This window comes from Manacus candei, unplaced genomic scaffold (genome assembly GCF_025592945.1).
Source record: "Manacus candei isolate 608988 ecotype Guabito, Panama unplaced genomic scaffold, ASM2559294v1 h1tg000017l, whole genome shotgun sequence".
In the NCBI taxonomy this organism is placed as follows: Eukaryota; Metazoa; Chordata; class Aves; order Passeriformes; family Pipridae; genus Manacus; species Manacus candei.
The window spans coordinates 11,577,912-11,593,550 of record NW_026138065.1 but is presented as its reverse complement, the minus strand read 5'-3'; the positions used below and the strand labels follow the sequence as shown (position 1 = coordinate 11,593,550).

Below are 15,639 nucleotides of genomic sequence, written 5' to 3'. Positions count from 1 at the left end.
GCCGGGGCGTGGTGTGAGGGTAGCGGGATGCGATGTAAAGTGCCAGATATTCTTTTTTTTTTTTTTTTTAAATATGTTGGATGGGTAAACGTGTGTCTATCGTGTGTCGTATCCGGAGCTGGGGTTGTTCGTCCTGGAGGAGGTTCAGGGGTGACCTCGTCACTCTCTACAACTACCTGAAAGGAGGTTGTGGCCAGGTAGGGTCGGCCTCTTCTCCCCGGCACCTAGAGACAGGACAAGAGGACATGGCCTCGACCTGCGCCAGGGGAGGTTTAGGTTGGGCATCAGGAGGAATTTCTTCACAGAAAGGGTGATTGGACATTGAAACGGACTGCCCAGGGAGGTGGTGGAGTCACCGCCCCTGGAGGTGTTTAAGGAAAGGCTGTTCATGGCACTCAGTGCTATGGTCTGCTTGGCAGGGTGGTGTTAGGTCAAAGGTTGGACTCGATGATCTCAGAGGTCTTTTCCAACCAAACTGATTATGTGATTCTGTAAGCTGCCTTGTACTTTGCATTAAGCTGTAAACCTGGGGACATACAGCTCAGCACACAGGCCTGAATGCTTAGTCTCAAAAACGAAAGCAAACATGGTAACACCAAGGGATAGGAGGATCCTACTTGAGAAGTGTAGTTCAAGATTATCTAGTTGCTGTTTGTGTTGCTGTTTGTTGTGTTTGATTAGGTCAAGTTATGGCAAAAGGGACCAGGAGGAGGGAAGGACAAGGAGGAAATAAAACATTGACTAGTCAGAATACACCTTTGGAAAAGAAAACCCAGACTTCACCTGGGGGGAGAGGGGCACAGCTGGAGTATTAAATTGCCTGTTACATGTCCTGCAAAGTTAAATAACAGTTGGTGCTAAGGCTCTGCAACAATCTGTAGCAGGATGCTCTGCCTGGAACTCGGAAAACAACAATGCCCTATTTGCAAAGCTATCAGTGGTAAATGAAGAAGGGGTCATCATGCTGCTTTTGGTGTTGACTAATGCTGAATCCAGTCTGACTTCTTAACACCAGTTAAACATCCTGATAGCGAGATGAAGATGTGATAAACCTGGTGAAGTATCCAGATAAAGGAATAAACAAGTGATACTACTGATAACATACCTAAAGCTGCTGAGCTGACACAGCTGGCCTGGAGACATATGACTGACAGTCAGTCACTTTATACTATAAAAGCCCAGTCCCAAATTTAACGGCAGGGTCTTCTGACATACCCCTTCTTGGAGTGTATGTGTGGAGATTCCTGCCTTGGGGGGAGACACCCTTCAAGGTTACTCCTCGAGGCTGAGCAAAAGAGATTTGGTCATTGGTATGGGTTGAGTAACATCAATCTCTACTTAATAATTGGGTTTTGCTAGCTTTAATACAATTGCTTTAATATAATTGCTTCAATACTGCTTCATAGTGCACTACAATAGTTGTTATAGCTCCTATAGTGTGTAGTAAATAATTCCAATTAAGATATTTTTGTCTGATTATTGTCATAATAAATGAGATATATATATATAAATATATCTGGTTTGCTATCCCATGGGACACAGTTGTATAAAGGTTCAATTACACCTATATAATCCTTTACACTTAAGCCATTGACAAAGCCTGGGGCTAAGGCTGGATCCAGCCAGGCTGCTCTCAGAGGAGTTTATAAAGCAAGGGTGCCCTTTCTGCACCTCGTGACTCAACGGGAGGCCTTCTTAATAAACTTTTGTCTGCAGCTCCCATTCTGCCTGTGACAGGCTCACCAAATACTAAGATGGTAGATTTTTCTTGCACATGTGATTGTCAGATTCATCTTGGGCTCTGTCCATGAGTTAAACATTCCCCTGTGATGTGATGATCCCCCTCCATAATCCATTAGCAGTCCTTCCCAACTATTTCTCTGATGCTGCTAGACAATGTATTCCTCTGAAATTGTTTGATTAACACACTGCTTGACAGCTGTCTTCCAGTGGAAAGCAGCAAGTCTTGAACCTGCATCAAGACTGCTGTGCACCAGCTGTGACTAGCTCAGCTGTAACCTGAATTCTGGAAGCGCTTGATGCCATCCCAAGACAGGAATGTTATGTTCAGGATATAACGTCTCCAAGGGGACACTTAGATGTACAACCAAGTAGAAGAAAGGATCCAGAACTTAGACCAAAGGAGAGCACACTGCTAGAAACACAGGTCTGGTTTTGTCAGTGAAAAGCTTTTGCAAGTAAACAGTATTATTACTTCACCTCTCTCTGTGGACCTTTACACATTATGCACCTACCAATAAGAGTGGAAATGGTTTGGTACACCACTTACATTCTTCATGTTCTAGTGAAAAGAGGACACACTCAGAAATTGCACCAAAGATTACCATTCTGTTACCCGGGCAAGCGTTCTCCTTCTCTGCAACACCAATATAATAAAATATATATATATATTTCACAAAATGAAATGAGGAAAAAAAAAAAACATGGAAGAGATACACAGTAGAAGAATTTGCAGTCCTAGGTAACCAGAGTATTTTCCTTCTACTCCTCTTCATTGAGAATGCCTGTTTTACATCAGCCTATTTCATGAGCATTTTGAGGAACATTCTTTTGCACATCCTAGAAAGCACATATTCACAAAAGAAACTTTCAAAAGCACATACAGCAAGTGAATATTAAAAGAGAAAGAAGAATGTGCAAGACATAATATCTCCTTCACAAAAGAAATCTTACACTAAAATTTTAAGCAAGTTGCCTGGCCCTCAGATCAGCCCCCCCCCCACCCGGTTTAAGTCCTACCAGTCAAATGCCAGAATGCACTAACTTCCTAAGGACAGCATCACCTTTTTAATGGGATCTTTCTTCCTGTGGAAGAAGGTAAGAGGTATGATTTGTACCTACTAAATTAGTATTAGGGTAGTCACAGTCTTTTATCAGTGCCTCAATACAAGAGTCTTTCAAGTAACTTTACGTACCCACACTGCTTACAGCAGTCCAAACATGAAGCAAAGTCAGTAAATGAGATGGCCTCTCTTTTCTCAAAAAAAAAAAAAATCTAAAGATGACTAGGAGAAAGACATTCATCTCAGTGGCTGCACAAAGGAAGACTAATGCAGAAATGGATTTATATTTTCGTTCTTAAACAAAATAAACAAAAGAGCACGTACAAATAGCCGAAGACAAACTACAGATGAGAAGGGCTTCCCCATCTTCTATGAGTCCTTTCCACATAACAGCTAAGTCAAAAGCATAAGCCACTGGAAAATGGAACTTGATAGACAAATACATGATAGGATGAGGCAAGACTTGCTCAGTCTCTTAAGGATGAGTGATTTTCTGTGAGAGTAGTATAACCCACAGCTCAACAGTGATGTTTTGTAAACAATAAAATGAAGTGCTTCATTCTGTGCCTTGTGGTTGCCTACAGATCCCGCTTTCCTACCCTGCCAACAGGACATTTCAATAATTTGGAGAGCAGCACTTCTGAAGAGGCAGAGGTTCCTCTCTGCTGTTGACTAAATGTTTCTGAAGTCACTGCTAATAATTTCTGGATTTACTGCTTCCCAATTCTAAAACCCTTTATGCAAAAGCCTGAAGAGGGAGCAATCCAAAGACACTACATGAAAAGAGCACTAGCTAAGGAATTCTGGAAGATATAATATCCTTCATCCCAATCTAATGGAAAATTATTTACATAAAAAGAGAGCTGATGACCAGTAGCTCAGCTCACAATGCACTTACGGCTGACAGGGTCCATAACCCACCCTTTATTACTTTACTGCCCGAGGCCTGGGATGACTCTAGCTGCCATATGAAATTCAAGGGGAAAACCCACCCTGGCACTTTTTCCTGACATACGAATTTCCTGCCTGCTGGTGGGGATGGCCAAGTTCTCAAATACCTTGGGCCATTCCCTCTGCTGCCTGAAATAAGGGAAGCTGATGTACACGTTTAAACATGTCATTCACTGAGGAAAAGGGCAATGATGCAATACAAACTATTACATTACACCAAGCGGGTCACAAGCTGTCATGGAAGCTTAGGGTTTGTAGGTCAACTAGCTAGCATAACAGCAGTTTGTTCTCTCCGACCCCAATTTTGTTTTAGAGATCAAGGTTCTGTATATTCATGGAAAAAACAAGGTACTTCTTCAAAATGCTGCTAGTTCTGAGCTCCAGCCTCTTCATAGAGTCTCTGCTTCCAGGTGTCCAGTCCGCTCCTCCAGCAGCACTGAACCAAACACCATTAGGTTGGTTCTGGGCAGCACACAGGCAAACAAGTCCGCAGTAACAGTGTTCAGAGAATGTAATAGCTTTCATTATAGTAAGAATCCTCCTCAGACTCCTCACTGTCACAACTGCTTATCGACAAGATGGAGTAGGTGGAGGAAGTGACACTGTTGTCATTGTCTGTGGCTGGTTTCACCATCACATTCTGTTTCTCTGCATTCAAAACACACAGATACAAAAGTTAGCTGTGACTGCAGTACCCACAAGTGTTAATTACCAGTTGTCTGAAACTATATTATAGCCTCTCACTGAAGATTGATATGTCTTTCAAGCTGCAGGCATGGGCCTTTTTCTTTTCAGTTTTCAGTATTAAAAGAACAAAGGGTTGGGAGTTTTTTGTTTATTTGTTTTCTTAAGTGTTCTCTCTGTCTTTTCCTGTTAAGATAACAGAGATGAGGAGGAGATATTCTCCATCCCTTCACAGGCACACAACTGGCAATGGAAATGGCCAACTATTACAGTGCCTTGGCTAACTATTACAGGTAAGAAAGAAGGAACAAAACATGGTAAGAAGCTCTCACACAATTAATAGTTGCTCAGGACACTTAGAGGCCCATCAAAACCTTCATACATTTAAGACTGCAAGCTGTCCTTCTGGTGCCCATTCTACTAAGGCTCTTGGAAAAGTTTCTTGGTAAGCTCTGACAGCTTCTCAAGTGCCACTTTCATCATTATTCTTCTTTCAGTGGGTTTACTTCTTAGGAATTAATTTCAAATAGACACATGGTTATCCTCATGTCAATCAAAATGTTTCCATCACTGAATAAAAAGATGGCAGAGAAACCATTTAACCTTCCTCCTGAAGTGTGTCACGGTTAAGTTAAACGATTTCCTTACAGATAGTCATTTATGAAGGTAGACTATGAGCTTATTTCCTTTTTTTTTCAACCAAGGATGAAGACCATTGGTTTAGCATGCAGAGGGCTCCAAGGAAGGCACCACTGCAGCCAGTCCTCATTAGCTACCTGATGAGACACTTCAGGAGCTATGGCATACTCTGCCTACATGCACATATGTCAGTTCTGCAGAGGTGAAAGCAATTCATGAAGCTGAGCCAGGCACTCTCTGAGCAATGCAGCATTTCCTGAGGGAATCGGGCTGAGATGGTTACATAGGTTCTAATTTCAGGCTTGAACTAGCACTGCTTAGTGATGTCATTCTACGTCACCATGGAGCATCTGAAACATTTCAAAAGCATCTTTCTTTCATTAGGTAAAAGGCTTGACACACTGCAAAATGAAGGATCATGCACTGACCTCTACGAAGCGAAAAGAAGACAATTACTTGAGGGAACGGAGCAATAGAAATTTGTTAAACAGCAGCAGGAAAAGATGTCTACATTTTAGCACCTAGATACCAGTGTCAAGTGCTCTAGAAACAAACCTGGAAGAAGGAAGGAAGAGTAGGAATAGCCCACACCAGAGTTTTTCTTAAAGCTATCTACACCATGCACTGTCTTTTAGCTACAACTAGGCAAGATGTTATGTCTTTAGGCCACAGTGACTTTAATTCCACAAAAATAAACATGGCAGAGCAACTGCCAGTTCAGCCATACACTTACATGATATACCAATGTCCCTTTCAGAGATTTCCTATATAAATCTAGCACATGGAAGAGAATTCAGAGCTTCTTATCTGGCACTGCCCTGTTGAGTTTTTGAAATTGTGTACTCAGCAGTTTAATTAAAAGTGCCTGGCAATTATTCAAGGACCATTCTATATAGTTTTGTTTTTATTTAGCGATCTCTTTGAAACAGCGTAACCATCAGTATGATTAAATTAAGATACCCTGCTAGACTGTGCAATTCATACTTAAGTCTTTTTCCAAACTTTTTATTAATTTTATTTTACTGTGCAGTAAAGCTAGTTACTCAAGAGATCTCAGGATTACTTTTCTAGTGTTTCTGCTGCAGTCCCCGAGCATCTTCTTGGTATATAGGTGCCAAAGAAAGTTGTACAAAATAGATGGAATAAAAGATTGTACTGATCATGCCACATCCACCCACCTCTCACCTTTCCGCTTTCTGATAAGGGTCAGGCGATGCTCTTTCATTTCCACATCCAGTTTTTCTACCATCCTGTCAATGCAGTTATCCAGCACAAGAGAGCGTGTCTTTGACTTGATCTCCTGCCTGCAGATGGGGCACTCCACTTTACGTTTCGTCCACTCATCGATACAGTAGGAGCAGAAGCTGTGTGCACAGTTCAGAGTGACAGCCTGTGGAATTCAATCAAATGACACTGGTCACAGCATGCCCATACAAGCATTGTAAAGGAAAAACATACTGAAGACAGAGAAATATTAGATGAACACTTCCTATAAGGAAAGAGAGGGGAGAGCCTAAAGCCCCTTTTCTTTAGCTTTAAAGGGGTTACACACACAAACTCTCCCATGCCAGAGGGCAGGCCAGTTTTACAAGCAAGTTAATGGAGTCACTGTAAGTCACAGCAAGGCAGAAATGGACAAAATGAATTCATTCTAAGTTTCCCTAATTTGAAGAGGATAAATTATGAAAAAGCTCAGATACTGCAGAATAGTATTTTAAATTACTGAGACACCAGAAATTAAAATTTGAGCTAGCTCTTAAGCCATTACAGCAAGACTAAAACATCAGGTTTCCCCATAGTAGAAATTAACGTAATGCAACTGAAGGTCCAGCAAAACATGAACAAAACTAACAGTCTCCATGTCAGACATATCCTATCAAATCTAGAATCAAATGAAAATAGGCCAATTTCTCAAAGAAAGTGTTTATCTGAACAATAGAAACGGTTCAGGATTTGATTGATCTAACCTCTCCATATATCTAAACCTGAAACAGTCCAAATCCATCCAACTTAAAGCAAGGTCCACTACAAAATAATTCCTCCCCAAGAAAGCCGTCAGCAGCGACTCAGAGCACCAGTTCAAAAACCTGCACAAGTGCTCCAAGCTTATATGCATCTTAGGATTAAGCATGTCTCTGCAGGTGGAGACATTAAAGTTGAATTTTCTGTCCAGAAGAGTCAGGGCAAACAGAATGGATTTCTGGATCAACCCTTTCCCATAACAACACACTGCAGGTCTGTTGGGACTGTTAAACTAGTGAAGTAAAGAAACAGGCTTAACTATTGCTTAAACAGAACTAGGAAAAGCTACTCAAGTCTCTTCTTTACTGGCAAACCCATACGGGTTTAAACATACCTCAATAAAGTGCTCAGAACAGATTGTGCATTGCAACTCATTCTCCAACACATCATTCATCTGATTCAGCACCTCTTCTTTCTGGGCTCTCACCTTTTCCTTCTCCTCCTAGTGGAATAGTACATACGGTCATGTGTCAACAAAGAACAAGATTTTACTCAATATAATATTGGCAGGAAGCACGTGTGCAGGAGAAGGTAGTACAAATAGAAAATCATACTGCAAGTCTCCACATGTCAAGTTTGTGCCTATTATAATACCCAGCTATGTAACCTCCCTCCTCTTTGTAGTCACAGCAGTATTGAGAATATTCCCATGCACTGCAGAGAACTTAGACGGAAGAACAGCAGCTGCTACCAAAATTCCCTTCAGCCCTAAGAAACTACCAGCTGGATCACTTTTTCAGAATCTTTTCCAACCCATTCCTGGCATGAGCTTAGCTTAAGTCAACAGTTCTTTTGATGTCTGATATAAAAAGCATAACACCCAACAGACAAAACACCTCAAATGTTAAAAAAATGAAGCATAAAAGTTTAAATTATTTACTTGCATTTAACAGCCCAATAATCTTTTTTTGGTTGTTTGGTGTTAAATTAGGCTGATTAGGCTAGGTACCTGCTTTATCTTCTAAAAATAACAGAGAAATTCTTCCAGTTGAAGCTATAGTTGAAACAGCAGCAGAGTTCCAAAGATAACATAAAAAAAAAAACAAAGTAAACTGCCAAAGGAAGATATTATGATAATTTCCAAGAGTAAGACACAGAAAGAATCTCCTTAATTATTTCCCACTCACCACCTTGTGTCATGAGCAGGAAGAAATATGGCTTATCTCATTCATTATTCAAATTCCATGTTGCTTTAGTCTTACACACCTTTATACAACTGCTGTCACACTACAGTTTTACTTATATGCACTTTAACTGAAAATGAAACACCTCACTTTTCAAACATTTCTGGGTGTTTTTCTGTTGGTGTTGGTCTGTTTTTTTGTTTTTAAGGAAAGAGTAGAATAGGCCCATTTCTCCTGCACAATGCGCAGTTCAGCTGCTCTTGGCTTTCTTTATGACTGAGAAAGATCTAGTAACAACTGTTCAACAGTAGTTTATGAACAGGGCAAGGTGCATCCTTGCCCAGTCCTGGAACCAGTCAGCTGCCACCTCAAAACACAGAAATTTTTGCACTATGGGAGGCCAGGCAGAACTAAGACAAATGTAAAATAAACTATTTTCTCTGCTGGAGTATATCGTTTTCCACTTATGAATAAAACTGAGAATTCACTTATTCCTTACCTTTGTTTCTTCCAGTTCTTTATTCTTGGCTCGAATTATCTCCTCAAAGTCTTTTTTGCTACGGCTCAGCTCTTCCATCAAAGCATGATGCTGTAACAATACCATCCCAGAAGTTCTGAGTGGCCTTATAAACTATCCTATTAAATATACATGGTCATAGTCATAAGTTTCAGCATACTCATTTCTCCTAATCTCCTCCTAAAAGAGCAATATTGCCATTGCCAAACTCATATGTATATATGAGTTGAGCAGTTTACCCTTAGCTTAAAACTGGAATGTACTGACAGTTATTTATGACCTTCCCAGTGTCGCTGCACTTTGCATTCCCTCTCCCAAGTACTCTTTCATTTCAGTTAGGTTTTACAGTCTGTTAGACACCAGATCAGCGATTATTGGGTCCAAACCACCTTGTGGGGAGTGTGTGTGCGTGGAGGGGGAAGGGATGGGTCAAACTTCACAGAGGTGAGGTGGATCTGTATCCCTCATGGCAGGCCCCTGGACCGCACATGGGAAAGCCCCAGAGTAGCTGTCAGCCACAAACAGCCTGGGAAAACTATAACACACCACACCTCTTGGAGCCCCTAAACCAGGCTCAGACTGGCAGAGACAGTGAGAACACTGCCCCTCACTCGAGGCTGGAACCCCAGAGTGGCTGGTGAGTCAGAGATGCTGCCTGGAGGGGTTGGCCATAGGGACTAGAGTAGATAAACCATGTGTTTGCCTCGTGTCATGGCCCTGTCACTTGGAAGTGTGAGAGCTGGTCTTCCACAAGGTTCCAGTGGTAGCTATATAATGTCTCTCCTTCTTCCTCCTTTTCTCCTTTTTGCTCTCTCTGCTTCTCTTTCTTTGCTCCTTTCTTGATGTTTTGGGTGGCTTGGAGCTGGAGGGATTGGATCTTAAGTGTTGTGGATTAACAGTATATGCTGAGTCAGTATTGTGGTGGAATATTTTTGTGTAGCTTGTGTGGTGTGCTTTTGAACTTCAGCCAAGTTCCCTTATTTGCTCCCCTAAATTAATAAAGAAATCCCTTGGGAACAAGACGGTGACTTATTCTCTTCACGCTATCTCAAAGTATTAAAGAACACTGTATCTATACATTAAACTCCTAGCTAAGCCCAGGAGCTGGCAGCTCCTGGGGCTGGAGTCTTACACAGTCAGCTAAGGCAAAGTTCTCATCTTCTACTAAGAGGCCACAGCAGCAAGAAAGATTTAAACATTCGAGTCAAAAAGTTAGACCAAACCTAGACTCATAACCACTTGCCTCTTGCAGGACCTGGGCCAGCTGCTCCTTCAGATTCTCTTCCCCATGTTGCCACTTTTCTCCCTGGGTGGGGTAAGAAGTGAGACAAAAAAAAAAAAAGACTTGAAGAAAGCAAGAAACAGAAAGTTACTATTCTGCACCCTCGCTTTAGAGGATATGCTTAAAGAAAGAACACTGGTTTTCAAAAAACTCTGAGATGTCCCACTCTAGTGTACCACAGAAATTAGAGCTATCATTTACTGTGAAGAATTAAAATGGATATATCATTTGCAGTTACATTTTTGGAACACCTCCACAGTATTCTAGCTCTTAAAGGCACCAGCATGTTCGTAGAAGCAAAGAGGTCAGCAACAGCTTAAAAGCTGCAACTCTATCTTTGAGCACATCCAAAGAGGTCAGACATACCTAAAGCTGAACTTCACACTGTGCCTAAGGACAGAACTCCAGACTTTCTGTACTTCTGATACTGGTATCTTGCCTTTAGCAGCAGACTTTAGAGGAAGTAACTGATAAATTATTAAACTCGCTCCAAGGTGAATCTTTACTTTTTTTAAACTATTTTCGAGAAGTCTCAAGTTTGAACAGTTTCAGTTTGTTATCTAAAAAGCTATTTATCAACATACATGTACTGCTTGAAGACACGGATTGCAAGAAAGGTTTCTTTGAAAGTAGGAAAATAAAAAATCTCCATCCCTTCAAGGATTAAGGTATGCAATAATTCATTACTTGGAAAGAGAGTGGATTTGCCATGCAAACTGGACATTATTTCAGCCATATACCAAGAGAAATTCACACTCAAAGTAAATACTTTTCAACTTGTCCTCTCTGTAACCACAGGAGATCAGGCAGAGACTTTTCAGGTTTTATTACAAAGCAAGCTTCTTTACCAACTGAAATGCTTTACTTCCTACCTTTTTCCTAATTCCCCATACAGCCAAATCTCTTCCATCTCTGCACTTTCTTTTGGTACAACTTAAGTACGTCCATGAAAATTTAACAGGGGTAATTCACACAAACATTATTTGCGTTACTCTATAGTTTCAGAGCTATTTTGGATTCCATAAAAATGAAGACAGGGAAAAATGATTACCACCATTATACCTCTAGCTTCTGCTGCTCTTTACAAAATGTCCTCTCCAGCTCTTCCACCTGCTGCTGCTGATGCTCTTGTTCCATGCACAGCTGGTCCTGCAACTCCTGCAGCTCCTGCTCCATTACCAGGATCTCCTTCTGAGCACACTTTCTACGCCTCTGCTTCACATTCAGAACTGCTGTCTGCTTCTCCTGCACTTTGACCTTTAATTTCATTACATCTACTAGAGTTTTCCTCAGCATTTTCAAGCCAGTCCACGACTCTGTAAGACCAGAGCCTTTCTGGTCCTTATGGGGGACAGACACAGCTTTCTCGGAGTGAACAGGGCTAGTATGCACTGGACCGCTATCCCCCTCACTTGGTCCAGGAGCAGGCAGCTTGATATCCATCTTCTCTGTTAACCGTTTGGCCTCTTCTACCCGTTCCCATGATTTATCCAAAGGGTCATTGTCACAGGACACTCTGTCTCTTTTGCATCTGGAGTTCGAAGGGCCTTCTGATCCAGATGTCTCTAATTCCTCCGAACTAAATTTACGTTTAGTTCTTGAACTCTTAGCTCTCCCCAGGTCACTTCTTTGGGCTAAAAAGGGTCTTATTTTTTCCCATTCCTCTTTAATTACTTCATACTCATATTCAGCAGTCTCTCTGTTTTCCAAAGGCACTCCCAACTGGATACGGTCTCCTTCAGCAATAGGATAGACTTTTGATGGATCCAGGCGCTGTTTGTTAAGCCAGACTCCATTTAGACTCTGCCAACAAACACAGAATCAGCAAAATTTAATATGTACTTACAAACTCCTCTCCAGGTTATTTCTGGCAACTGTAAACATATCCAACCTCTTCAGTGCTGCAATAAGAATAAGGCACCTCTTTAAATAAACCTTGCAATATCCAAGTTATTGGCTGGGTGTTCTGTTTATTATTTGCTACACTGCATGATTTACTGTGCATTATTCTTGCAATACAGATTTTGTGTACAAGCACTAAGACCAACATTTTAACATGCATGCTAGTGCAGAAGAAAAAGAAGGAAGTCTGAAGGGAAAAAACAGCACAAAAGCTTGTTGAACATTTTTCTTCTACCAGTGCTGTTTTAAAGCAAATTACTCATTTTACAGTTTTCAGTCCGAATGAGAATGTGGCAAGATCACAATTCAAAAAACAGATCACTGAAGTCAAAGAGAGCCCTGAGTGATGACTCTCAACGTTTTATTCTAATTAGCTGAGAAGGACTTTCAGGAGAAACTTGTTTGAAAATGAAGCATGTCTTTTCTAACAACAGATTCTTATTGCAGTTGATAATAATTAAAGCACCTGTGTCACTACAATAAGGAGTTCCAGCTTATTCTTTCATTCGCACTACAAGAACACTATCCTTTTGAAAGGATAAAATCCTACGCCAAAATTCATAGGATTTTTTTAATAGAAAGCAACACAAAACAGGTTCACAGACTGCAAAGTGCCCTTGGTAAGGCCACAATGGTCTGAAAAATGCTAAACCAAAAGGTGAATCTACATACAGAAAGCAATACTATTTGCATCCAAATTGCAGCAGACTGAATCTTCCTGAAGGAACCTTCTATCACATTTACATTACACTATATCATGGCCCATACATTGCTTGATCCCAACAAGGCATTCTTTTCAATCAATCTCAAAGAGTACAAGGTCTTCAATAAGTCTCTGTACCTTGTTATCCTTGACAGTCCACTGCCCTTCTGCATTCTGCTGGAAAATACAGTGCTTACGAGAGATCATCAAGGGACAGGTTTTTGACACCAGCTGGTACGTGATATCTAATCCTCGGCCTATAGTTACCTAAAAATAAAGTAGTTTAGTAACTGCAATCATTAACATGGTAAATTCAGTTTATGTCAATTAAATTTAAGTACAGCAAAACTCTAGCATCTTATAGGTATTTCCAAAGAGCCTGCCATAATATGATGGGGGGTTTTTTGCATTTAAATTCAAGAGTACATAGAAAATGGAAACCTACAAATTTTGAAGTACTATCTTTCTCTCCCATTGAGGAAAATTTGATTTCTCTGAGGCACATTACAGCCTCATGGACCTCACAGTTTCATGGACATCTTCCTTCAGCAGCAAAGGTGCTCAAAGCCACTCTCAATCCATCCGTGTTCCACTTTAGTCATTACCTAACTAAACACCATTTCTCCAAACCAGCACTATTGTTTGTGGGTCTGAATATTATTTCTTACCCTCTTCTTTTGGTGACTGCATCTGTTCAACTGTCTGTGAACAAGAAAGCTACAGGAAAAATAGCCCAGAAAACTGCCACAGAAAAGTGCACACACAACATTGCCCTAAATGCACGATACTTTTGTAAATCACACTATCAATCTTATGGTTCAGAATCTAAGCTACATGCAGCTCATAACCAGTAGTGAAAGTGATCTAAATAATCTAATTACACTCTAACAGTATCTTCTGGAAGAAGGGACACAATTTAATTGTACCATTTCACAGTATCTTATTAAATCCCATCTAATTGCAGATTGCCATTTAAAGCACATCTCTGCTCTACCTTCCTCCACTGCCTCTTCTGTACACTTTTCTTATTCATCTGTGCATTGCACATTACCTGAGTAGGTCTCACCTTGAGTTTAAAGCCAGAACTCAGACTCCGATGTCATAACTAAATGCAAGGAAGCAAACTAAGATGACAAAAGCAAACTCAACCGCATTGTTCCCGTCTTCTTAAATACTTCAAATGCATTAAGGTTCTGTCAACATGGATTGCATCTTTAAGAGATACAGAAACTCAGGTGGATAAAGAGTCCCCACTTCATGTGGGCTCAAACATAAAATCAGCTTTGCACTTGTCCCTGCAGCAGTAAGAGAAGTGCCTAAGCCACCTGAATGATTCTTATGGCCCAGGCACACCCATCTGCAAGGCCTCACACACAAATATGAGCAAGACCAAGTAGGGCCGGCCACAAAACTTCCCCTTGATCAAGTTCATTTAGCAAACAGGGGTCCAAGACGTGTTACCACTTGCCTGCCAGAGTTCAGTGCTGCCCACAGCAGTAGCAGCACACCACAGCACATCCCCATGCCTTGGGCATGCCCTTTGGCACTGAAGCGGTCACAGCACCAAGCCTGACAGAGTTCAAGAAGCATCCGGACAATGCTCTCAGGCATATGGTGTGATTTTTGGGGCTGTCCTGTGCAGGGCCAGGAGCTGGACTCAATGATTCTCACGGATCCTTTCCAACTCATGATATTCTAATATTCTGATTTAAATCCCAGTAAAACTGGTTTGTGCTCTGTGGCCTGGCACACCTGTAGCACCAGGATGCTGTCAGCCCTCTCGCTGCCTGTGAGAAGTGCCATGCAGACAACTGGAGCAATAACATCCCAAATGGCATTCTCTGCACAATTAGTGGAGCTCTGGCTGCAAGTTCTGCAGATGTATGAGCTCCAGTCCTTCACTAAGCATACTTACACACCTCAGGGCTTCAAATCCACGATGGGAGAGTAAGAAAACTATACATTTGCTTAAGATTTGAGTAGTACTGAAAAGTGAGTTTGAAGGGGCACCTTCTGCAGTGCGTAAACACAAAGGAGTTGGCCACAGCATCATCCACACCACCTAACTACTCACCTGGTTTTGACCACCAAAACAGCAACTCCTCCTACACTGCCTCAACCTCACCACACATCTTTGCCTGCTGAGTTTAAGGGAAAGAATACAAGGGCCCATTTGGCCTTTTCAATTAAAATCACGATTCCCGCACCGCACCAAAACACAACCAAAACATATTTAAAACGTGACCTCGTTTACACCTGAACACCTTAAACCACCCAAGTGCAGTGCCTTATTTAACCTCGCCAAAACACCGGCTTGTTAATTAGGCTATGGGCTCCCTCCCCCATCCGCACTTAGGTTACTGTCACACAAACAACTCCTATCTAAATACGACATAAGACTTTTAAAGATAATAACAACCTAAGACTCGACTGCAGCGCCCGGACCCGCCCTGCGCTCCCTCCGCGTCTCCGGGGCTGCAACGCGCCCGCCCGGGCCGCCCCGCGGGGAGGCCGGGGCAGCGCTGGGGGGCACGGGGGGCCCCTCCGAACGGCCACGAGCGGCGGCTGCTCGTTAAACGGGGCTTTCTCCTCCTGGGAAGCGCCATAAGGAACAACGAAGCTCCCGAAACAAAGGGCTCCGAGGGCCGCTCGCCCGCTGCCCAGGGCGGAGCCGGCCGCGGCAGAGCTCAGCCTAAGCGGGGCCGGCACTGGCTGCCGGCACTGGGGGCCGGCTCCGAGGGCCGTGCCTCGGCCACCCACCCGCCCCCTCCGAGGGGCCCGCGGGGAGCCCAGCCCAGCCCAGCCCAGCCCAGCCCAGCCCAGCCCAGCCCGGCCCGGCCCGGCTCACCTGCGTGCCGGCCTCCAGCAGGAGCCAGTCGCAGCTGGCCCCGACTCGGCGGAGGCACCAGGCGAGGCGCGGCACCCCGCGCACGGCCATGGCTCCCCTCGGAGGGATGGCGGCGGCGGCAGTGACGGGGCAGCCGCGCGCGGGGCGGAACACGAGGCACCGC

General features: G+C 42.7%; 1 protein-coding gene across 2 annotated transcripts; it reads right to left on the bottom strand.

Annotated features, from left to right (window-relative positions):
• Nucleotides 1–2,329: 2,329 nt before the first annotated feature.
• RNF8 (ring finger protein 8) lies at nucleotides 2,330–15,608 on the bottom strand. 2 transcript variants are annotated; one of them, XM_051783262.1, is made up of 8 exons: nucleotides 15,477–15,608; nucleotides 12,767–12,885; nucleotides 11,086–11,826; nucleotides 9,985–10,047; nucleotides 8,724–8,813; nucleotides 7,435–7,542; nucleotides 6,264–6,468; nucleotides 2,330–4,403 (listed from the first exon to the last, which is right to left on the bottom strand). In XM_051783262.1, exons 2-8 carry the CDS (start codon nucleotides 12,833–12,835, stop codon nucleotides 4,258–4,260), a joined length of 1,422 nt encoding a protein of 473 aa, XP_051639222.1. In that variant the 5' UTR covers nucleotides 12,836–12,885; nucleotides 15,477–15,608; the 3' UTR covers nucleotides 2,330–4,257. The 2 variants fall into 2 exon arrangements, with proteins under 2 accessions (XP_051639222.1, XP_051639221.1); XM_051783261.1 differs by lacking the exon at nucleotides 15,477–15,608 and adding an exon at nucleotides 15,048–15,069 and having other exon boundaries at nucleotides 12,767–12,895.
• Nucleotides 15,609–15,639: the final 31 nt, after the last annotated feature.